The sequence below is a fragment of the Battus philenor genome, unplaced genomic scaffold (assembly GCF_028537555.1).
Source record: "Battus philenor isolate CCGP_79_NKW_IND1 unplaced genomic scaffold, ilBatPhil1.0.hap1 SCAF_12, whole genome shotgun sequence".
Taxonomy (NCBI): domain Eukaryota; kingdom Metazoa; phylum Arthropoda; class Insecta; order Lepidoptera; family Papilionidae; genus Battus; species Battus philenor.
Window position 1 is genome coordinate 6,758,427 of NW_027181674.1, and position 26,746 is coordinate 6,785,172.

The 26,746-nt window shown below is 31.4% G+C and overlaps 1 protein-coding gene across 1 annotated transcript in view; it reads left to right on the forward strand.

Annotated features, from left to right (window-relative positions):
* The first annotated feature begins 228 nt into the window (after window positions 1–228).
* Window positions 229–26,746, forward strand: part of LOC137932658 (ATP-binding cassette sub-family G member 1-like) — a 40,613-nt gene continuing 14,095 nt past the window's right edge. The window contains exons 1-2 of the mRNA XM_068776286.1: window positions 229–393; window positions 7,577–7,905. Coding sequence (XP_068632387.1) covers window positions 7,758–7,905 — 148 coding nt within the window. The 5' untranslated portion in view covers window positions 229–393; window positions 7,577–7,757. The remainder of the gene's footprint in view (window positions 394–7,576; window positions 7,906–26,746) is intronic.

Here is a 26,746-nt window from a genome sequence, read left to right on the forward strand (position 1 = left end):
ATTATGCTATTTTGGTTATATTCTAATGTTGATGCGTGCTGTTAGCCGTTTTGGCTTTTACAGCTTTTACTTATGCTATTTTCGGCAATAATTGAAAAATTTATGACAACCTTAGAATTGATTTTGCTTTAAGCAAGGGATACAATAGCAGACTAATAAAAATGCGTTCAATAGCAGAGTACCGGTTGGCTAACCGCTGCATGACAGTCGCGTGTGGACGCGGACGATGTGAAGACGTGTAATTTATATTTGTATAACCGGCGTTTTTTAAATATGAATTATTATCGCGCGTTATAACAATTTATGATTTTAAACAAAAATCTATTTACTATTATAAGTGTATTTCCAAAATTTTCTTTGTTAAATAATTTAAGTGGCCTGCAAACTAGTTGTGTAAGTAGCAACTGAAATTTAATACAGATTTTTAACTTTAATTTTCAATGAATCACTAAAAATGTGCTTTAAAATTTATGAAAAATTATTATATTATTGATTCACACTTTTAAATGTCTATGCAAATTTATTTTGATAACGGACTTAAACAATATAAGTTTAAAAGTAAAATATTCACGATAGTTTTTATTGCAATAAAATATTATTGTAAACAATAGTACAGTGTTGGATATATTATTCATGTAATAAGTATGTGTTAGAAATAGTATGTAAAAGTAACATATTTTTTTCACGTCTTTTAAAATTTAAGAATTATTTATAACACTAATTTACATTGCATTATAAATTAAAAGAATGTTCGTTAAAATTATTAAAAAGTGAATAAAAATCCCTTATACTGATATTTTATATTTTGTTTACATAATGAATAAAATTACTTGTATCCCTCTCAGATCAAAATAATAAGATCTCTACTAATAATAATGTAAATTCTAATTTTATAAATTAATTAATCCTTTAATTAGTTGAAAAAAAAATAAAAGTTAAAAAGAAAATAAATTTCTACATATACTTAAGATAATATAAAACAAACCAATTTGTTATTATTCTTATAAAATTCATAATGTAAGTACATGCATAATTCATTATTAACGTTTTTAACATAATAAAATTTATTTTCCATTTCAGACCTGTTTTTAGTTATACGTAAAAATCAGAAATCGCTATATATGTAGCTTCTAAATGTATTTCATTAGATTTATATTTTACGTATTATTTTATTTTATTATATAGTGAAAGAAAACTTCTAGATTCTTTTCGTAAAATTCTTTAATGAAATTCAAGCTAATAAGATCAGTTGAATGGAAGATAGTCTGTTAATTATAAAAAGTATGCTTCATGACAAATATAATATAAATGATAGAAAAACCTCAATATGAAAATTAATAAACATTTAATAGAGGATAAATCAAAATAGTTTTGTGTTTATTTTTCAGTTTTGTAAAGTTGCAAGGTGTAGAAAAACTAGAACTCAGCATTCAACTTAATTTTTCATTAATAAAACACAAATATTTTTAGAATAAAAAAAAATTTCTGTGGCCTCCTCCGCCCCATAATGTAATGGAGTTTTAATTGTGAAAAAAATTCGCTACATACAAATAATCTTTATTCAGTCTTAGTTTAATTAAGGAATAAAAACAACGAACCTGCATAGGTTTCCAATTATTACATTCATAAAATTTGTGTAAGAATTCCATATATAATTTTTTTGAAATAACGTACATAAGAGGTGCTTCTACTTTTTTTTCGTTTCATACATATTATTTATATATTATACATATGAATCAATTAAGTTTCCACTAACAAAAATTCAATACAAAGTACACTAGAAGCTATTATTAATTTTGAATAAAACAACAGTGCCAATTTTAAGTTCACAGATTATTTTTTTTACAAAATTTTATTCTTACGTCGTAAAGCACGCGATAAAATATACCTATATAAAATTATTAATAAAAAAACATTTAAAACAATGTTATAATGAAATTTAAAAATATTAGAGTAGTTTTCCCTTATAGCCGGTTCTGGTATATGCGTACGGGCTTATCGTGAGATATGCCACGTTTGGCAACCAGGCAGGCGATCGCAGTGTGGTATTATAATACGCAGAGAACCCCTCTGTCCATCCTCTGGAAACTTGTTCGTGAACATTAGGAGTCCTATTTAATTAATGCACAAATCGTGACTTATTAAATATTGTATCGTATTGACGTTTAATTGTTAGTGTCAACCCTCTACCACTGGGCTACCACTGCTCTTTTAGCCAGTTAGAGAATAAAAACATGTAAGGCTACCATTTTGCCGAATAAATAACTAACTAGACCATTATAACCAATTTAATAATAATGGATACTGTAAAGCTTCCACGTTTGATTTGCGAATTAAACTTACACAAACGATGAACTCGGAATTGCGTGAATATCGTGATACACTTTACAATGTACACAAAATTGTAATGCAGTTAAACCTTTGTAATGTTCGCGATACGCAGGCCACAGTCGGACTTGCAATCAAATGGTTGCCTTTCTTAACGCTCTACCGACACCGACCTATTCTTCTATCTAAACAAAAGTGTGCCGCGTCTGTAAAATTTGAAAATACCACGCGTCTTACGATACCAATTAATTTATTCTCGTATTTAAAAGTTTAAATAGCTTTTTTTATGTTTGCAATATTCTTTATTATAGATAAGATATGAGTAATAGAGAAATGTGTAGTTGTAATAATTTGGCTTAACCATACAAACATTTTTGTAAAATAGCATTGTCTTAAGACAATTAAACAATAGATATTAAGACTTTATATTTGCATCACAAAACCTTGTATACACTACTATAGTCGAGCCGCATCTCTTGTTATCAGATGGTCACCATGTTGAACTCGCTACATAAAATCTCATAAAATATATTTAATACACAGTTATTTTTTTAATTTTTAACAAAAAAATTTCAGGTTATTAATCTGCAAACTTTACCTAAGTAACAATCATTTACGTTCCACTGATAAGGCCTCTCTTTAAACATAACCAGCTAGCAATAACGTAGAGAATAACGCATATTGTTCACTCTATGAAATAGACTTTTTTTCCTTCCTCTTAATCATTACTCTTGGCACGCGCATTTAAAGGACGTTATTCCAATTAATGAAGTTATCAATTTTTTACATCTAATTCAGATTAATAAAATATTTTGTTTAACAAAGTTGGTATATATTCAACCAGCCGTGCTGTTCATAAAAAAGAATAAAAGACACGTGTTATACTTATTAAAAAATAACAATAGGTAGCAACAATGTTTGAATCAAATAACGCGATCTTATTACGATCAACATGGTTCTGTTCGAACATGCAGGGAATAACAATGCGTCACAGGAAATAACACGCAGACAGGAAGTTATTTTACGTATTGCTAAAGTCAGTGTTTTTGAGTCTTAGTATTCTATGAATTGAATGTTTATATTTGCGTTAATATAAATTTTAATTTTTGGCCACACTCAAAAGTTTGCTATACACACAACAATAACACAATTACAATAGATAGTAACCTAATCACTAAACAGTTATCATAATAATGTTAAGTACGACATAAGTTCCAAATAAGATAACCATAAATATTGTTAAAGAATTAGAAATCTTTTTTTTTAATTCTTTCTCATGCGGTGGAACAGTATAATCGCAAATCGCATGTAATAAGATTTTGCTTATAAAAATCGTTAACAATTAAAGATAGTAATCGATTATGGAGCAAAATTTTTAGAATGACACATTTGTTTTGCTATATATTTCTAAGGTTTTAATTTGAAACGGATACATTCAAATAAGTTCTTACACATCCGTGATTTGATTCAAATTGCTAACAGTTGCGTGCGGTTAAACTAATATTTAATTTCTTAATAGCAATTAAACTTCCATGAGATATTTATGTTGACATTGCTAATTACAACGTCTAGATGTATGAAGAAAAAAACTTTTAAATAATCAGTAGCATAATGGATCAAAATATATTTTTACCGGTAATATTAACAAAATACAAAAGTCGTTATAATGAACACAAGTGTAAAAAGTGAGCAGCGGCAGCTCAGAGCTAAGTATTGAGTTTTGCAATCGAAGAACGTAAATTCGATTCGCGGGATACAATTATATATAATTCACACGTTGTGCATTAATTATATAAGTATGCACTGCTAACAAACTAGTTTCCAAAGAATGGCCGGCAAAGACATATACGTAGCATAACACAACACTGCGATCGCCAACCCTACTACCAAGCGTGATAAACATAGATATCTTTGGGGGTGACCTATTCCTTGCAGTGGACGTCGATGGGCTTAAACAAGGACGCCGTTATACTATAAAATGTGCAGTAACTTACTAAATGTCATTTATGATTAAAGAAAAACAATTTAATATTACTAGATCTCGTGTTGGTGGTGACGTATCTTACGTTCCAAGTCCATTTCTATCCGTTATTTATGAGTAGCAATATTATCATTAAACTTTTAATGTTATTGAATTAGAAATTTATTGAATTAATGATACGATACAGCGAACTTAAACATGTAATTAATAAATGTGAGGAAAATAAACAATGAATAACTGGGTACAATAATAATTAATGTTAACATTCGTACCCATGTGTCAAAAACCTCATAATAAACAAGCTGACATTAACTCAAGTTAGTTAACAATAAATTATGATGTTACTTTTAACATAAATCTTATTAGTTGTAATTTTATGAGGAATTACTTGGAAATAGTAAAAATACTATAAAAAATAGTGTAATTTGAAAGTAAAAATAGTATGTGTCATATATTAACATACATTCATTATCTTCATCATCGTCATCGGCATAGGTTTCCTGCAAAGATCGCTATAATGCAGCTTCCAGCGGTTCCTGAATCTAGTGATTTACCACCACCTTAACTATGTAGTCAGTCTATCTGGGGGGAGGGAGGGCTTCACACGCCGTCTCTAAGTTTATAAAATATAAACTTCGCGTATTCATGTAACTTTTTTTCTCGTGTTACACTTTATTACGCAGGGTATTTCTTTCTGATTTCTTAGAACGAACTTACAAGATTCCACAAAAATAATCATTGATTTGATTTTGCGAACGAATGTAAATTTTATTCTATATGAATTCTAGATGTAATAATGATTCACGTTTGTGACGTAACCAATATTATTATACAGTGTTTGTTTTAAAACAGAAGAGAATATGATTTATGAAGATACCATTTTATCGAATTGTTTTGACCTTCTACCATTCAGTTCAGATTCACGGAACGCGCATTTCATTATGCATTGCATAACATTGCATTATAAATTAAAATTTCATAAGCATTTGAGTTTCTTTTAGGCTTAAGATTGAGAGAGTTTTAACTTTATTAGTCAGTGTATACTGAATTTTTAAAAAAAAGATTTGTACCTAACAACCGTGCCACTATTTTTACCTAATCCAATGTAAACAGTGTTTGTCATTTAGTTAAAAGTATTTACTTTTAGGAATATTTTCCCGTTTAAATATATTTTAATTAATGGAAAAAATATTTCGATGGGGATTACCATTCGCGCCTACATTATATCACGACGCTGTATTATGCCTACAATATTTATGAGTCAACATTCGCGGTTCGTTTGTTTAAATCATGTTTGATTTACCGTATGATTTATAACAGCAATCAACAAAATAAACATTGTTTTTGCATACCTCTGAACTATGATTAAATTTAAAACTGATAAAAATTTTCAACATCAAATTAGTCAACATGTTCGCTGTTACACGCCCCCGGTAAGGCATAGGCCTCAACAAGATAGTTACAACGATTGGTCTGGCGCTACCCGCATCCAACTTTTCACTTGCTGACACTGATCGCTACTCTAGAAATTTTTCAGCCCCAACTGCTGTCGATCCATACAAAAAATTCTTCGAACCTACGTCGCCTACTTCGACCTACTCATGAAATAAAATTCAACCCTTTAAAATTATTAAACTTATATAATTGTATCACGGTTGTGATTCACCCCTTTTTTTAAAATTAAGTCTGGTTAATTTCCATTGGACACGATTGGCGCCGATGACAGTTGTGACATATGCTGTAGCTGTTTTTTAACACTTATAATTATGCAAAAATAATATACAAACTTAGTGAAAACATACAATGCTGCCCGTGAATATACATCTAACCGCAAGAATTAAATTGATCAGGACTAAACGCTTTTTTTGTCAGCCGATATACGCCCACTGCAAGAAATAATCGCCATAATGATCAGTCTCGAATAAATACATTATTATTAATAACTAGATAAATATCCATAGGAAAATTTATAAGCAAATATGAAAAAAGTATTATTATTTCTAGATGCAAAACATGACTTGAGTAATAAATCCGTCTGGTTTCTGAATCTAAATAAATAAAATGTTTGCATAAAAACTATGCTTGAACCCAATTTACGCAATCGGTGTTACTAAAAACATCTTTAATTATTTTATATTCGCCAAGGTTTTTTAACTAAAATATGTTACTATCATTATTATGGTCATCTATATCCAAACTACGAATGAGCGTAAAATAACTGTTGACGGAAACTTGATGTTTTTGTAGCGATAAGAGTATTGATAAGGGTTCAGTGTCGAGGCGCCCTTCCTGCGTAGAATATTTTTAACAAGGCCGTTTAATAACCTTGCACTATTATTTAGTCTTTAAAACTTTATGCGTTTATTAACTAAATGTCACAACGACTGTTAATAAACCAAACATTCATACTTGCTTCGGAAGTACATGTACTATATATAGTGCTACCGATCCGCTGTACCGCACGAAGAAAAAGGCGACGAGGCGAAGGCCAAAAAAAACTAGCATGAGTATCGCTGCAGCGAATGTTGACAAAAGAGAGCGACTGTTATCCCCGCTCCCACGCCGCGCGCATATCTAATGCGCGGTACAGAGGTTTCTGTAGCATTTTGAACCTAGAACAACTATTCTTCGATGAAAGTGTGAAATAGCATTATTAAAAACAACAAAAAACTTTAATATAAAAAATAAAAGTATAAAAAATAACAAAAATAACCGAATATTTAAATTTTTTGCACAGAATTTATACACATAATTTTTATATAATCGTGTGCTAAATTCAAATAATTATTTATTACGTTAAGATATCTCGACGGACACGATTTTTAGATTTAGAAACTTAATTATTTATGTTTTTGTTACAATTTAATTTTTGACGTGTTTATCAAATTTTAAAAATTTGTACATGAACTACTGAACTAAAATATCTTTTATTATTTTATTTACAATAAAACATATGTTTAAGACATTGTACTTCAACATACATTATGCATACACGGTGCTATAAATCACATACTTTATTATTTACAATTAGAATTTCATAATAAATAAATGTATAATTAAAATTAATAATGTTTTAATGAACATACTTATAACAATCCTTATCCGTAATAACGTAAACTGATTATTCTAGAACCCCGCCTATATTGCAAACATTAATTTAAATAAAGAAAACGTTTGAACTCGTTAAGTCATAACGGTTATCAATTACAGCAAACATCTCGGCGGCCTTTAAAACATTTATAACGTATATATGCCCTTTGTCCACAGATTACCCGTGCAAATGAAGAATCATTAATTCTAGAAGATTCTCTAAAGCTAGTGCATCGTCTGTGTATTACATACATTAGTGCAAGCGAGAAGAGAAATATACGCAACTTGCAAGAAAGAACGTAAACTAATACTAAAAAGCGAACGTGTTTAGGTGATAGTGTTTAGATCAGTGGTTAAAATGACGCCAGGAGTCGTCGAAGATCACGCCATGGTGGACTTGGGCAACAACAATGTTAAGCCTTTGATGCCACGTTGCACTGTACAGCTGGAATTCTCAAATATTAAATGCTGCATTAACACATTCTCCATTCAAAAACTGAGAGTTGGTATGTATTATATTTGTTATTTATTTTTACTTTTTTCTCGTTGTGTTAGCTACTAAATTTTAGATCGTAACATAAAATATTCCAGTTTGGAAATCTCAGTAGTCTTATTAATTTACATCTACATTTGTTAGTAATAATTAGATTTTATCTTTTTTTTTTTCAAAATCTTAGGCCGCAGTTAGTATTAGTGACTTCCGTTGATTGACATTAAGCATAAATTATGACCTTGACAGATTTCCGCTGGCAAATGTTTTTTTTTTTAAAAATTAGTAATAAATACATGTTTTATTAATTCATTAATTATTCTTGTCTATTTTAATATGTCGCATCTAGTAACATTATCATTTGTAAATTAAATAAAAGCTATGTACTATGAAGGAAAAATTGTTCTTGAACGAATCTTTTCTTGAAAATTAATCATAAGGAACGAACCATAAATTTAATAAATATACGAAATATCTATTAAATAAACTCAAACTTAAGTATTTTATTTGTTAACAACTTTACAATATAAATGCATACGTCTTATTCCTTCACAAGTCAATTAGATCTTAACATCATTAATAAAGATAGTGAAATCCGTTTTTTTGTGTTTGTTATAACTTACTTGTAACTAAAATCATTTTGAAACACGGGGCCGTATAGGTATTTATCGCGGGATTTACGTCTACCACAACGAATTACAGCGAAACTCATAATAGGTACTTATAAATGTGATTAAAACAGCTTTTTTTGACTTTGCAACAATCTTAAACAACTATTTTTGCTTTAATCATATCAAATCGTAAATATGACCCGGATGTCATTTTTAATTATTAATCTGGTTATTGCTATTTGCGTTCTAACCCTATCGGGATCTTTGACTTATAATTTTCTTTGAAGTCACGTGGTTTCGAAAGTCCATTATTAGTAGAAAAGAAAAAAACTAAACGGATTGTACACATTATGAGTTTTACAATTAAAAAAGTTTGTCATAAGAACACACAGGAATGAGATCACGAAAACGGCCCGCAATGACCACGTTATTTATGAAGTCACGAATATGTTCTGTTGCACGACTTAGGTAAAACAGATGTTTGTACATTAGAATTGCATCAAGTGCTAATATAGTACTGGTGGTTGAGAATTATGGCCTTATATTATAATCTGATAGAGTCTATTATAAACTTAACTTAATTACGCAATAAGGTTATACCATGGTGGTTATAAACGATATTATTCCTACTTTTAAAGATCTGTAGCATCGTGGACTAGCTCCCAAATGGTTCATTCTTTTTTATGCAACGATATCTTGGTACAAGTTTTACCCCGTCATCACCAAATATCATAATTCATTCGTCCAAAGGAAAAATTTCTTCAAAATTATACGTTTAATTATTATATTATTCACCTACATTAATAAGTTTCTGAAGTCTTCTTATATTATCGGTTCACTTTTGGTTTCTCTCACTTGGCTCGTTTTCATGTTTAGTAAATCGAGTCTTATAACAATGATCGTTTGCAAACACTTATGGATTGTACTCCTGAATTGTTCTGGAAAGTTTCGGTCCCTATACAATTTGAGTTTATCCTCTTACATGACTAAATATATTAGGCCGAGTTGAATCGAATGATTTATTAATAGAATAGTACGTTTAATTCTTTAATATTTTCCTAGATCTTTAAAAACAATAATTTGATGTAATGTTGAATAAAAAAATTAAGAGAAGTGTCGTCCAGTTTGTTTTTTGAGTTCATTTTCTTCGAAAATTATACTAATTCAACTAAAATAAAACATTACGAATATATTATATTTATGTGTTACATATCGATTTTGTGACATTTCTTTGTAGTTGTGTTACCCTAGAATTTTCTATAGAGTTTGTAAGGTTTCGTTTCGGAGTGTATTATTATAGACACAACTTTGTATAGTTCCGTCGTCGTTTTTGCAACACGTAATTAATCGTTTCTCATTTGACATGTCCAAGGACCGTGTCTGTTAATTTTTTTTTTATTCTTATTGTTCTTTGTTCTTCTAAAACAATATCTATACATAATGTAAAAAATATGTATAATGTTTGAAATAGTCCATAAATCCTATTCAGATGTCCTTTACATTTCTTTTTCTCAGTCGTACATTGTTGTCAGAGTGGCCGTGGTCATGCCTCGGTTGGTTCTGATGCCACCGCTGCTCTATCTATGCCACGTAGCTCGATATTTGGCGGAATGAGAGCATTCATTTGACAGTTTTGATGAGTTTTATTGATCGTGTTCGAGTGATGCAAAGGTGCAATAGACATGTGCTTGGCGATCTCTGTAGAGTTTTACTTACCTTAAAATTATTCATAAAATAACTAGCTGCCCCTATCCCATTTGCAAGCCTAATGAACACCTCCTCAAACCCTTGTTAGTGGAATTTCGTAAAATATCTACTGAATTCTACTTGTCTAACATTATATTCCTGCCAAATTACAAGCCTCTATGTCTTATAATTCCAGTGAAATCGTGGCGAATCTCATATTTATAAGTATAACACAGAAGTAAAAAATGACAACTATTAAAATCTAGTTATTTAATGTTTATTGGCTCTGATTAAAACAGTTATAAATCAGTCATAAAATATAAATTTTAATATAAATAAACATTGTGATATTGCGGTATGTGTAGAGGGGCATTGATAACACAGTTCACGGAAATTTAGTCGCAATGTAATGTTTCACGGGCGATTAAAGTGTTGTACGAAACGTGTAAACAAAGAACGTGGATCTGTTTTACCGCTTGTGAACGATTATTTGAAGAATCAAATTACAACAATTTACATTGTCATTTATGTTATAACAATACAAGAATGCATGCAAGTAAAAACTTCCACTGCAAGACATAGCCTTCTTTTTTTACTACGCTAGATTAGCTAAGTTTGCTGCAAACTATTACTAGTTCTTCTTTATTCTTTCTTAATAGAGTAGATAACTTTGCTGTTAAACAACAGTTTATAAATTTTTTACTGTACTTGGGGTAACAATGGATCTAATACCAGGTAAACTTTTTTCATGCCATTACGGTCCCTTTTTTATAAATACAGTTTGCCTTCGGGTCCCTCACAATATCTACCCACATTCTTAACAACCGGTCTGATTGCATAACAACTAATGATGAATAAAGTCAATAGCCTCATAATATCGAAAACATTAGAATCGTAACTATTTAGAAATAGAATACTTTGGACGGTACACACGAAGTACTCCTACATATGCGTAAGCGTTTTTGATACAATGTGTGTCATTTTAACATATTGCAAACATTTGATATAAAACAAAATTACAGTAAATGCAAAATAATTTTAAACTCTTGCAATCGATAACAATAATACATTAAAATGTATTTATAGTAGTGTAAAGCGATTTTAAGCTTTATTTTGTTTTTTATTTTATTTGTCTTTCAATTAATCTAAATGTTCACAATGCAATAGATCTACTACAATAAGCACCTATCTATAACTTAGTAATAACTTAATGAAACTTAGTTTCGTAATAATTTGTCAAAGTAGGAAGCCGTATTCGGGAAAGAAAAGCATCTGAATTTATTATTTTCGCAAAGTAATACTAAAAAATTGTACGAATCAACGCCGAACTAAACACACCTTAATCGTGTGTCCGTTGTTTCTACTTCAAACGTTCATTGCTAGCTACTTTCAACATATCCAATAATGAATTCCAATAGTACAATATCAATTTAAATTTCCAATACGTTACCCAATATCATTAGTTTATCTATTTAAGCGTAAACTTAAACCTATTTGCGTAACACTAATAACGGCTAATTGTAATTTTTTTGTCTACTTATCAAATTTCCTCTCATTACACAATTTTACGCTAAAATAAGCCTAAACATGTCTTTTATATAATACAGGTGTGCCATGAATTAGTGTAAATTTTTTTGGAAAATTTTAATAAATAAAATAAACATGTTTTCTATCATCTAAATGCGTGCGGAAATATTCAAATACTTGTCAGTAAAGAAACCGCAAGATAGACGACATCTCGTCGTCGATTTTTTTTTAAATTGACTTAGCGTATTTGGATTATTATAAACCTGACTTTTTAAATAACCCCAAAAAAATCTGCTAGGAATAGAAATGGGCTTTTGGGAGGGCCTCAGGAAGTCGCCTCGTCTGGAAATCTACTTTATCTAATACATTCTTTTAAACCCCGACAGGGACTCGTTAGATGTATAACAAGTGGCTCCATCTTCCCGAAACCATGTGTCACGATTATACTCAACAAATATCATCGGTAGCATCGGTGCCAAGAACTCGTTTATTGTGTTTGTTTGGAGTGTGAGTTTTAAATGTTAACGGATTCTTGGCTCACCCCAGAATAGTTTATACGGCATAATACATACACAGTAGAATTATATGACAGCTAGTTAACCATATCTAAAAAACGTATAGACGATTCATTATCATTTCAGCCCTAGGATGTGCACAGATGGACATATACCTCTCTTATAGATTTCCAATAGGACCGGTTGGAAGCAGCCTTTACCCAGCGTCTTTTGACAGACTTAACAAGGTTTTTTGTGCATCCTGTGAATAGAAGTTTTACGTTATGCTTGCCGGTCCATGACCTCTATTCCAAGACCTTAAAAGCCAAGCGGCCATGTGGTCTACGCGCTATATGGCCAGCCCATTACGTTTTCAACTTGCCAATCCACTGGGCTGTCGTCCGTCGAATCGAATCATGTGATATGAAATCGATCCACATACCTGATTCGATTCAACATTAATCAATTTTGTTTAAAAAAATAACGTTAATAATATACAAAAACATTACTTTCCAGCAGACATTGATATCACTGACATGTGGTTTCAACAGAACGTTTCGTCACATGTCATACATCGACAGAAAATTGATTATATTGCAATCTAAAATTAACCAATCGATAGATTCACGAAATTTTTCTGTAAATTTGTAACCTTGTGCGATTAACACCACTAAATTATCTCTGTGAGGGCAATTAAAAAAATCTAAACAAATTCAATTGATTTCAGCTTTGAAACTCTAATACCGTGACATCATTAGTGAAGGCACTTAGCCTCATCATCATCATTATATCAACCGACAGACGTCTACTGCAAGGCATAGGCTTCCCTCAAAGATCGCCACGAGAAGCATTTTCGCAATAATTCTAATATTTTCATTTTTACAATAAAGTGGATATTGAAAAATCATTACCGACGTAACTATTTCATAAAGTTAAATTTTGTGCCTCTGTATAAAATTATTATGTGATTAAGAATATACTACATACTGAATCGCATTATAATATAAATTGCCACATAACGAAATATTTACCAAATCTATGAAAACTATGCAGTATTAGTCAATTCACTTAATGTCACCACCTTAGAGTTTTAAGCTTTAGTGTAAATAAACGGGGACATATACCGTAAAACAGATGGCTAAACCATACGTAAGTTTTACATAAGCTTTCCAGTAGTAAATAATTCGTCATCGTCGTCCTCTTCATTCTAGCCCATAGATGTCCACTGCAAGGCATAGGCGAAAGATATCGACGGTAGAATATACCATAAGCGCCACGCTTGTTAAATGGATGAGCGAATGTAGTGTAGTATTACTCTAGAATGAAAAAAATAAATTAGTATTGTCCTATTATTTTTTTCACATATCGTAAAAGTCAAAACTACTTAGTGACTTCAACATTACTATACTATTACTTTCTGTAGCCTGCCACAAGTTTTCGTCAGCCATTTGGCTGAATGCAAAAAAAGAGCAAAAACTGTATTTCAAATAATTGTATCCATCTTATCAAGTACCATAAAAAGTCAAAATGCTTAAAATACAAATTATTTACAAAATTTCTCCAGCATGCAGCCACCTACATCAACATTACAAAATTCTTATTTATATATATATATATATATATTACTATCCAAAATAATATAAACATTTAGATTCCGCTCCGTGAATAGTAACATAGTCATTTCAGCCTATGAAGCTCACTGCAAGACGTAGGCCTCCCTAAAGATATATTTATAGGAAGATATACCATAATCGCCACGCACAAGGGACACTGCTGAATTCTTAAATATAATATTCTAAAGCTGCAACTTTCCACAACACTAGTACTCGTATTTTTCATAACAATTTTAATTTTTTTTTTCATCCTGGTATAAAATATTTCACATTTGTTAAATAAAACACGAAAAGAAAAAAAAACAGCGGAAAAAGTGCGTTCACACCTTGAAATTTGTTAATCGCTGGTAAATTATCAATTCAATAAAATTTCAACGAAACGATTTCTCTTCTATTTTTAAACATCATTGTTTCGTAAACATTACTTGTTGACATCGCACTACAACAGACGTAAGCAGATAGGCAGAAGTATTATAAAAACCTCAAATTACCTACAATTTCTTGTTTCTTATTTTTTATATCATGAATGACATTATTTTAATTTTTAGCCATTATAACAAAATTAGTTTGAAATTATACCTTGACCCATGTTGTGATGAACATCCGCTATTGCCTTGGACCAATTTTCTGTCATTACTTTAGTCCTGTGTATCATATCAGAGGCCTTTACGGACGCTAAAGAACTGAACGTCACGGCTGGTCAACTTGATACATAATTTAAAAAAAATATTTATTTTAATTATGATTTTACAATGTTAAATATGTTGTCGTTTATTTACTGATAAGCAACGCCTGTTGCAAATGAATTAAATTTAGCAAATCGAGGCGAACGGAGCATTCCATTGATAGTAGATATACAAAATAACAATTTCCGCTGCAAAAATATCCGTTTCCTTTTTATCGTCATATTAATATAATGTTAATCCAGTAATTGAACTGTCGAACGATATAATAACATCGCAATGTCAAACGCACTTTTATAAACAAGTGAGTAAGATAGATTATTATAGTGCGCGTCAATAAGTAAAAAGAAATATAAGGATGACTAATGTTTTAAAAGATGTAAAAGAAACATTTTGTGTATAAAAATGGAGTCCCTGCCGATTTTTTATTACTTGATTATGTACTTCCCGTCGATGTCCGGAAAACACGCTAAGTTTGCTTATTCACAATTTAAATAGTAACCAGTCAGAAAGTACACTCAACGCGCTGAGGTTAAGAAGTACAATTAATATATGTGCAACAGAACGCGTCCTCACAGTGCGAATGATAAATGTAAAAGCATCCTTAGCACATTTCCTTTAACTAGTGAGATAAGTTATGCTAGTGAGATAAGTTATGAATTTTCTCTTATTAACTGTATTCACCAAATACAATATGAAAACGGTTTCCTTAGAAGCATTATAATACTTGTCCTCTTAGACTTCGTGGCAAATCAAGTTATTGGCGTGATGGACACTTAACCTAGGAAACCTAGGCAAATAAAGTCGTTAGCCTTATATCTCAACAGATAAATGTGCATAATGTTTAAAGGTCAGACATAAACCTTATTATAGACAAAGCAAATATTATCAAATGTATTTTATACGGTGTCTGGGAAAACACTTTATCCCAGCAGTAGACGTTTAATGATTATAGTGCTACTGAAACTGTAGTACCGAGTTGTATTCGCACGGCGAAACGGAGGAAGTATCGGCTCTCCGTTCCGTCAATCCATGAATATTTGGCTTGGCATTCCTGATCTTTTTCCGAGGATCAATCACAGCTTCTTCACGCTTCAGTTGGCATTCCGTTGATGAAACTTATAGTAACTATTTTACAAAAATTACGTAAGAGATTTACGAGAGCTCACTCTATTCGAGGCCATTAGCTCTTAGAAAGATTAAATGAAACCTTCATGGTGGCCTAGTCTGAATTACCGTAAAATTACGACCTTTGCATGGACTGTTGCTCGAGTCGGGTTTCTCATACCGAAAGTGCCTAAAAAGGCAAAACCATAGCTCAATCAGTTTCTAACATTGTATTTTAGCAGGGAACTAATGAGAGGAAAGAGCTATGAAGAGGGCTATACCCAAACTTTCTCTACGCGATTAAATCTGGAATGCGGAAGTGTCTAATACGAACGATTCTAACTGAACCAGCGTATTGGCAAGTTGAAGTGGCAATGGGCAAGCCACATAACACTTAGAAGTAATGGCTACTGGAGCCTTCACATTTTGGAGTAAAGACCATGGACCTGTAAACTCAGTACGTCCACACATAAGGGGGACAGAAAATCTTATTAAGGTCATTTTCGAGTAAAATAAACTGTGACACTGTAATAATCTGTGATTAAGAAATGAGAACGAGGGCAAGAAGGCGATGTATAAAAGAAAACATGAGATAGAAGGGAAGTAAGAAATTGTGAAGGACGAAAGCAAAGTATAGAAAAAATTAAGAAGCATGAAAGAAGAATGATGAATAAAAATAATGCATTTAAAAAAAAGATTTATCCCATAATGCAAAGTCCCTGCCCCAAACACGGGAACATAATTAAATATAAAATAATTAAGATCATCGAAAGACGCGGAAGTCCTACGGCTGAGATGATGATGATGAATGTATTTACAAGTGTATATATAAATCGTACAAATCGATTACTTACTATGAATTATGTCCGATATTACTCATTGCTATAAATCTAACCCAGTCTAGTTCCCACTTATTCAAGGCATACATATTCGCTCTTGAGTTTCTTCGTTATATCCTGATTCAATTGATTTGTAACGCAAATGTATAGTCTATTACTTGAAAATTAAGTCTTATGTGAAAAAAAATGCATAATGACTAATACAATATATAATAATAATAAAACTACGTAAAAAGTTTTAATAAGAACAATTTTAACCATCATTTTAACAGAGTTTTAATTTTTGATTATAATCAGACTTATGAAATAAAAACAATAATTAAGACAAAACGAGTAATAAGATAAAACATTTAAATTTTAATAACGAAATTAAAAATGTATGGAAAGGATATACTGTTTTTTTTTTCTATTTTTATTATAATTTTAATGAAGTATTGATAATGAATATTTACGTAAAGTAATTACTACACTTTCTTTAATAGTATTTTCATTCAATTTAACCCGCTATAATGAAATTACTATAATGGACGTACGTAGTGTCCTACTTAAAATACGAAATCGTGCGTTCCTTTTATCAACAACTACTACAGTTTTATGTACTTATATGGATAATATTCAATGTTAAGACTTTTATTAATAATGTTTATGGAAAAAACAAAAACGGTTTCTTTTTTCTTTAGCACAGTTCAACTATACTATTTTATAGGATAGTTGAACCACATTTATTATCATTAAGTATACTGCAATTTTTAATAAAACTAAATGGCACCTAAAAGAAGTAGAGCAAATTCACAATGTACTTTCTGGGGTAATTTTTAAACCTCGATAATTACCTATTCAATTTATCTAACCTCGATAATATCCTATATCAACGTATCACTCATAATTTATCAAATTTTTAGATCAAATAGCCTTTTTTATGTTCTCTAAGTTACATTTTCACAAAATCTTTTAGAAGGAAAGTGTTATTTTAACGTCAATGCTAATAAAAGAAAAATACAGAAGTATCACCTAGAAGGTTGTTAGACAAAATTATTGTTTCAATTATCGTAGAGTTGAGTTTTTGTTTTAAATGTTTAATAAACCGTCAGACGTTTACCATCTGGGCGGTTTATTACGATGCACAAGTCGTACTATGCCCTGCAGCTGATGATATTTATAGGCCAAGGATACATTTGTATGATTCGTTTGGCAGGATAAACATTTTCAACTAATCGTATCGTAAAATTTTAGTGTATGTGTGTGAGACGCTCACACATTCATGGAGGAGAAAAAATCTTTTCTTCTGATCCCAAGTAAAAATTTGCCTAAACCTTATACTTACACATCTTAGTTCCCCGATACCTTTACCCGTAAGCCAAAGCTTAAAAATTTTGTGCACTACGATATTTATAATAGGTAGAAATCCTCTCAGAGGCCAAAGTAAGGAAATGTGAAAGTCTGAATCTTTTTGAAATTTGCAGATTTCCTCCCGTAACCTAAAATGGAAGTTTACTAAGTAAATGGTTGTGGTTGTTATTAGTGATAGTATAGGAGATTTTAAATACAAAACCCTCAAAAATACATGTATATAAAACATATTATTATAAATTTCTTTGGTATAATAATTTTATATATATTTAGATATTTTGAATCGAAATATGTCAATTCTGTTTAGTACATAGTTTAAATGTCATTTGCGGCGTTATGCAAATCGCCATTAGTTACCGATGTTTAAATATTCTAATTCTCTGCTAGTTGTTTTTTGCGAATTGAAATACTAAATATGTGGTGCATTTATCTCTACTCAATTAATACATTAAATTTAAAGACTTATGAAAATAAAGTCGATAGTTGATACGATTGAATAAATAATTTTATTTAGTAGGTCGTACGCAAAATCGAAGCCGGTTTTTGCAATGACTTCATTGGAAATTATTAGAAAAACTGGTTGTACCTAAGTAAAGGACAATTTACATTATCGTTTTTCTTATTATAATTTGTCATTCCTAATCAAACTATATATCTTATGTTTATGTAATAAAATTTAAAGATATAAAAACAAGATACAAACCGACTATATGATATTAACCAATAAAGGGTCGTCTAAAATAAAAAAATTAGATTAGCTGTATTCGTATCAGTGCTATGCTTTAGTTAATGGTATTTTAATATGTATTATATAGAGTAATTGCGTGTATTACATTAAAACCTTTAAATAATCTTTAGGTTATAAAACAAAAATATATAAACTTTAAATATAAGACACTGACACTTTATACGAAAGCTTGCTTGAATAACTATTATACCTTTAATTCAAATTTTCTTTAAAATTACTTACGTCTACACTATATTACACATTTCACATAAAAGATTGTCTGTAGTATTTTATTTTAACTATAAAGAAAACTCTTAAGCTCCTTTCGCCTCACAGGAAACTGCTGTTGGTTTGAATAACGGAAAACAATTTGTTTCTAGTTTTCGTGTAACGTTTCGCCAATAAACAAACATCTTTAGATAAATATTGATCACGTGAAAGAAAATTGTTTGTGCTATTTAAAACAATGTCAGTGTCATGAGTTTCATTTAATCATTGCTACTAACATATAATAGAGCGCACGAGCTAGCATAAATATGCTATGTATATGTATATGATAGTGATTATTTATGAAAAATGGTATATTTCGTTAGCTAAGTAAGTACTTAGCTAACAAGATATACCATCTATAAGCCTCAACGTCACCTAACTATTGAACATTCTGATTGTAAAAATTCCAAACATATCAGTTTTGCTTGTGTAAAAAAATATTATCACTGCGACTAACCGAGCTCGACAAATTTTTTGCTCACAAAAGATTTTAGATTATCGCCGACAAATATAAAATAAACGATTCATCACAATAATAGATTTGCTATTTCATATACAATAAGACTTTAGTAACATTGTGTATAAATTTTTGTCCCTAATGCGTAATTTGTGTTAGACGACTTTTTGTATACTTTTGTAATTTTATATTTTGACACGCGTTTTTTTGTTTCTGATTGACGTAGAATATTTGACAGCAAGAAACAAACGTTTTAATTTACTCTCGGGTTTGTATGGGAAAAAAACCTAAAATTTTTAGAAAAATATAAAATTAACATTTTATGTTTTTCTAAAAATTTTACTATTTTTCTCTATCCATACGAAAATATTATATGAAAAAACTTAGCCGAATAGTCGTTTTCAAATTTAGCGTTTAGCAACTGATTTGGTATTTAATTTTTATTTATATAAATTGAGATGAACAAATAAATGTATTACTGTAATGAACCTCCTAGTGAACCGATGATATAGTTAAAGTTGCAGGAAGTCGCTGGATACGGTCAGCGCAAAACCGGTCCTCGTGACTATCTTCGGGGAATGCCTGCCTATGCCGCGCAGTGAGCGTGTAATGGGTAAAAAATGAATATGAAAAAACGAATAAATGACATTAAATATTTTTATTATGTAATACAATCATATACTAAAAACTAAAAGTAATAATTTTTAAAGTTTATAGTATTAATATTAAGTATATAAAATTTCAAAAGCTGAAATCAAGATATAAAGTCCATCGCGTTGTAGAGAGAAGGGTCGAGTACGGTATACGTGGCTGATGGCCACCGTAACAGACTTAAAGAAATCACTTTAAAATGTTTTGGCGTTTAGCAAAGTTTTTGAGAATACGAATAAGTAGGGTTTAGATGACGTAACCGCCATATCCTCCGGGATTCTATATTGTTTCTCATTTGTGCAAATCATAAGTTTCCAATCAGAAGCTGCTTCCAGAATAGAAAAAGGCTTTCATATATTTTTATTTTTGATTCTTCTTTCGAAAAATTGATGTGGCTTTTGTTTATCTTGTTTTTTTTTTATGCTTATACTATTGACAAAATAATCTTTCCACATATAACTTTCAAAACTCTATTGAGACCACGCGAATGATAACCTCTGTACAGAATGATCTTTTACCTTATAAAAAGTATAATTTTCTTTAACTGTAAATTAAAAAAAATGTAAAAAATTCTCCAATTGTATAAAAATAATGAGAGAACATATTTTATGACACGTATCATTAATAAAGTCTACAAAGACATGTAGAAACAAAGGAGGATGTTCGCAAACAAAAAATATTATAAGTAATAACTCATACATAAAATTAACGTGCTTTTTATACGGAATTCTATGAAGTGTCATCTACAAATCATTACGAGGAAATCACTGGGTTTCCACAGTCAACAGAAACTGATGTAGAAATAATTGCATTAAATGTTATAGTAAATAACATTACACAATTGCTTTTAAAACCTCAAAATATGAACGAACACCTCATGAAATTTATTTACCACTAAAAATATTCATTTACTGAAAAAAAGAAAACAAAAGTGTTTACAGTGGTCATTTCATTGGCATATAATTTACAGTAGTTTAAACGTAATTAAGCTTAAAGTGATGTTTAATTTTGTAGTTTATATGTATAACAGTCTGTTATTTCAACTTTGATTATCGTCATAATTTCAGCTGTAGGGCATCCACTACCGGATACCACAATGACCTCTCCCATAGATGTCCTATACGACCAGTTGGAAGCGACCTGCAACTAGCGTCTTTCGACGTTTTGAACTCTACTTAACAATAACTCGATTTAAAATGTATCCATACATTATTTCATAACCTTAAATAATTAAATATGGTATATTTTAAAGCATAAACATATAATTTGGTCGTGTATAAATACAATAAAAATGGATTTGAGTTTACTAACCTTTAAGGTAATTGATCCTTTAATAAAATTTAATAATATAATTTACATACTAAAGGCAGGCAAAATAACGTAACAGTTTTATGATAACCAAATAAAAATATGAATCTTCTGTTCGTTAAGAAATGACATCAACCACGCGAAAAATTTAAAAGGTCTGCCAACATAACGAGGCACATGCAGATTCCTTTCATCTCACTATCCCCTGACCTATAACCTTAATTTAAAATCAGACGCGGAATAAGCAACCTGCTATGAATCTAAACCTGCTATGGAATACATTATCATACTAGGCATTATAATAATGTACATTATTATAATAAATAAGTCGATATTGTGTGTGTTGTGTGATTACACGCGAATAATTTACCAATGAATACAAACGATATAAAATTTTACAATTACAATGTATGTCACTGATGTATATACAAATAAGAATTATTAGTTCCGTAAACGTGATGAGTGAAATAATTAGGTTTACCTCTATTACTATATTCGCTAAAACCGCACCTGCGAACGCAAGTGCGTCCACGGTTGATCTGTAATGCATCTGCTGCAAGATTTCCAAAATCATTTCAGACCCCTACGGTTGGACATGAGACTTTCGTTAGATTTTCTATAGAACTGATAAGCGGCCAGTGACTTCCGACGATCTTAATAATCGTCTATCCAACTTCTTATGCTAGGCTTGCCGGTCCGTGGTTGCTTCTCCAGAGTTATAAGACCCAGCGGCCATATTTTGTTCGCGCTATATGGCCTGGCCACTACCATTTCAACTTACCAATTACTATCGTTCCTACACTGAAATACTCATTCCTGTTTGGGTTTCGTAGAAAAATCCTGTGCATGGCTCTTTCCATCGCTCGTTAAACGACTGTAAGCATACCAATAAGGCCCAAAGCTGAATTCCTCGTTTCCGAGTCGTAAATCATTTCTTTTCTTAACCATATACAAATAACGTTAAAGTAGATAGAAACAAATCTGTGTATAATTAAGTTTTTAAAAATGTCTTTAAAAACACTATCAATATACAGTCTCAGCTATGAAATATTATATGATGAAATACAGTATCAAAGTTCAAATTTATTTCTTATTACTGCAAGGTTAATGGATAATAATTTTTATTCTTTCTTCTACCTAAAATAAAACAAAAAAAAATCATGCCCCCGCCGAACAAAAAAATTCACATATTAATTTTATTGCACACTTGATTTGAAAAAAAGTTGACCTCCGCTGTTCTAAAAGAGTCTGTGTATGTAAAACGTAACGAATGTCATGAAATTTCATATAATTAAGCCTTATTTTATACATGTAACCATTACAACTATCTATTGTTATAGCATAGTATTAACATTAAATCTTTCAATACGTATACAGTACAAAATACAGAGCACCATGTTAATAAAAAAAAATGAGTGTCTAGTTGAATAAATTTACAATGTTCATCTAACTATCCAAAATTTTACGGAATAAATACTTATAGAACTTCTAAACAGACGATGTAATCAGTTTTAATCTTAGAAATCATACATTGAAAATTAAAATTATTATAATGGGAAATCACATAAGTTTAATATATTTATATAGACCAAAATCACAATTTATTAGGCAATCGTCGCTGTCAACTTTTCAGCCCATAGGCGCATATTGCAAAGCATAGACTGCCCACAAAGATATAAAAGGTTGTCAAATATCTCCCTTCCGCCTTTTTGTCTTTTGAATTTCGCGGCTATGTACAAAGCGCTGCAGAGCTCGTATCTGGCAATACTACACATAATTTGAAAGGTCTTGACATAACCTACAAAACGACGCTATGCATGATTAGTTTGAATATTGCGTTCAACAGTTATAGACGTGTAAACATGGAGTTCACTAACGCCGAAACTCGCGCTATTTTAAAGTTTTCCTTCGTTAAAGGCAAATCCGCTAGAGAAACGTTCCGTGAGATTAATGGTGTTTTGGGGGATGGTACTCTATCACTTCGAACCGCGGAGGAATGGTTTCGACGATTCAGAGCCGGCGAAAACGACACCATGGATAAGCCAGCCGGCGGAAGACCTGTGACGACAAATACGGCATCTCGTGACATCGCCCAGGAGATGGGAGTTAGTCACCAAACCATTTTAAACCATCTGCAGAAGGCTGGATACAAAAAAAAGCTTGATGTTTGGGTGCCGCATGATTTGACGCAAAAAAACCTTCTGGACCGAATCAACCCCTGCGATATGCTGCTGAAACGGAACGAACTCGACCCATTCTTGAAGCGGATGGTGACTGGCGACGAAAAATGGATCACATACGACAATATCAAGCAAAAACGGTCGTGGTCGAAGGCCGGTGAATCGTCCCAAAGAGTGGCCAAGCCGGGATTGACGGCCAGGAAGGTTTTGCTGTGTGTTTGGTGGGATTGGAAGGGAATCATCCACAATAAGCTGCTTGCATATGGCCAGACGCTTAATTCTACCATCTACTGCGAACAACTGGACCGCTTGAAGCAGGCGATCGACCAGAAGCGTCCAGAATTGGCCAACAGGAAGGGTGTAGTGTTCCACCAGGACAACGCCAGACCACACACTTCGTTGATGACTCGTCAGAAGCTACGGGAGCTCGGATGGGAGGTTTTATCACATCCACCATATAGCCCGGACATAGCGCCAAGTGATTACCACCTGTTCCTGTCCATGGCGAACGCCCTTGGTGGTGTAAAGTTGAACTCAAAAGAGGTTTGTGAAAAGTGGCTGTCCGAGTTCTTCGCAAATAAGGAGGGGGGCTTCTACGAGGGAGGTATTATGAAGTTGCCGTCTAGATGGAAACAGATTATCGAACAAATCGGCGCATATTTGAACTAAATCCGATCACTGTAACACTTTTTATAAAGCATTGAATAAAGAGCAAAAACGCGGAAGGGAGATATTTGACAACCTGTTATATAGAGTATATACCATAAACGTTCGGGAGGCAAATTGGCGATCGCAGTGTGATATTATGATACGCAGAGAACGTTGCTGTCCATTCTTTGGTAACTTCTTTATTAGCAGTGGCAATTCTTTATAATTAATGCATAAAATATGAATTATATAAGATTCGCAAAAGAAGCCCCAGTCCTCTAACGCTGAGCTGGGCTACCACTGTTCTATATGTGGCAGTGCTTACGTAAAAATGAATAGCCTATTGCATGGGAATCCTGCAATTTACAAATACAAAAATATTTATTCCACTAATTTAATAAGGCATTAATATTAACTTGTTTTAAAGACTACCGACCATCAAAGACAATATGCCAATTCAGTTTTTTATTTCAAATATGTATAGGATCAAAGGTTGTCCGGTCTAATTTTTTTGTGTATTACTAAAGTGTAATTACTGAAATGCTTACAAATGTTTCGTAACTGAACTTATTTTATACGTATTTTATTACAACCTACATGTCTTGCGACACGATTAAACTAAATCATTGTGAATCAATGAGAATATAAATTAGTTCGACGCGTCGAGCGCTACGTGCGCCAACTCACTGACGTCAATCATAACGTAGTCCGCGCACGCCTATCGATACACAATGCCATAAAGAATAGATACTTTGTACATACTTATTTTTTTTATTTATAAAAGATGTCAATTATACGGAAATTGGTAAGAACAAATATATGGTACTACGACGGCCTGTCAATTTGCAGTTACTTTAGCATATATATCGTATTTAAATATGCTTTTATATCTATATATAAACGTTTTAATGAGCGTACCACAAAAAAAATCACACTTACGTTTTAAATAATTTCTTGCAATAAAAATTTCAAGAGCTCGATTGGTGGACTCCTTGACTTCATTCCTGCAGGACAGAGCCACTTATTACACTCATCAATTCCACCATGGAGATCATACAAAAACTGTTCACAAGAAAGTTTATTAAAAGGTAACATTGAGTGGCCATCACTAAGCTTATATTTGTATTTTTAATGGAATTATCTTAAAAGTAGAGCCTTATATAACTTGCTGAATTAAAGCAAAAGATTCGAGAAACAATAACCGCTATTCCAATTGCTTAAACTTACATTTGTGTTTTAAAATCCTTCAATTTTGGTTCGAAGAATGTTCCTGAAGAACCGGAGAACACCTAGTCGATATAATTTTTAGAGAAGTAAATAATTTCCTTCTCTTGTTTCACAAAAACATAAAGCACAACAGGTACTTTTTCATAATATTATGAGTTATACCATTTATAACTTTAAGCCCGGGTTAATTAATAGAGCAATAAAGGCGCGTAGTGAGCGCGAGCAGTAAGTGAGCTCGAAAAGTCCAACAAAGACCTTGGCTTGGGTCGTTATATTACTTATTTCACCGAATTTGGCTTTCACTGGAAACTAGTGATTGTTTTTCTTAGACGTCTATAAATAAATTAGCTTAGTATAAATATAATTAACATGTACTGTAGTAATGATACATTAAACAAATCCAAAAATAACATTATATCATATTACGATCCATAATATTCTTTCAAAATTATTCATACGTTTAATTTTGAAGGACTATTATAGGACGAATGATTAAATGTTATTTTTTATTTGTTTACAGAATAATCGTTTATGTCAATAAACCGGTCGCCGTGACCTGTTTTTATGCATAAATATCTCTAAACAAAAATGGACTCTGAAAACTATGGCATTACTTTTTGATTGTATGCAATGAATATTTACGCAAATCGTTAATTAAAAATTAATGATTATATTGCTTATCACATTCAAGGAACTAATTCGTATACTGTACTTAATAAACAACAATATAACTACCAGTGATGATTTACAGCTCTTAGACGTGATCTCTCACTTCGGGCCTCATTGGCACAACTCAGTCGCTCAACGAGCCATGGAGAGGTCTATGCTTGAAATTATCCTACAAGATCATATCAGGAATGAGGTGGTCCGTAGATTAACGAAAGTACTCGACCTAGCCCACAAGATAGACAAACAACTTTATTAAAGTCATCGAAAAAAGCTGGATATGAGACGCTTCCAAGCGATCGAATATGTTCAAAATAATCGAATCAATTACAAGGCCAATGTCTAACATCTACGTCCAACGATTGAAATGATGATGAAAAAAATTGAAAGACGTGTACTGGCAACGCCGTATGATCGTGAATATATTTCTTTAGCAAATTCCGTGAAACTTGAACAATTTGAAAATTGTGACAAAAACAAACAAATGGTTAATATGACAGAAAGAGATAAAGCTAGTTCTTTTTATACAATCTGTAATACAACAAAACCTTTATTCCACTTTAATGCAATTTGTAAGTTTAATATGATAAATATTCTTTCTCTATTTCTTTTTATTTGTTATATTCAACCTCAAACTCATTATAGACGCTCTGTTGCTAACAGATTTGTTTAAAAGGAATATTGCGTTATATCAAAAATGTTATGCAATACAAAAATTACTGTGGATTTTAGCGTAATTATTAACTGACACAATGTACTACCAGTTTTATAATAAAATGTTAAATAGCATTTCCTTAAACAGTCATGATATAT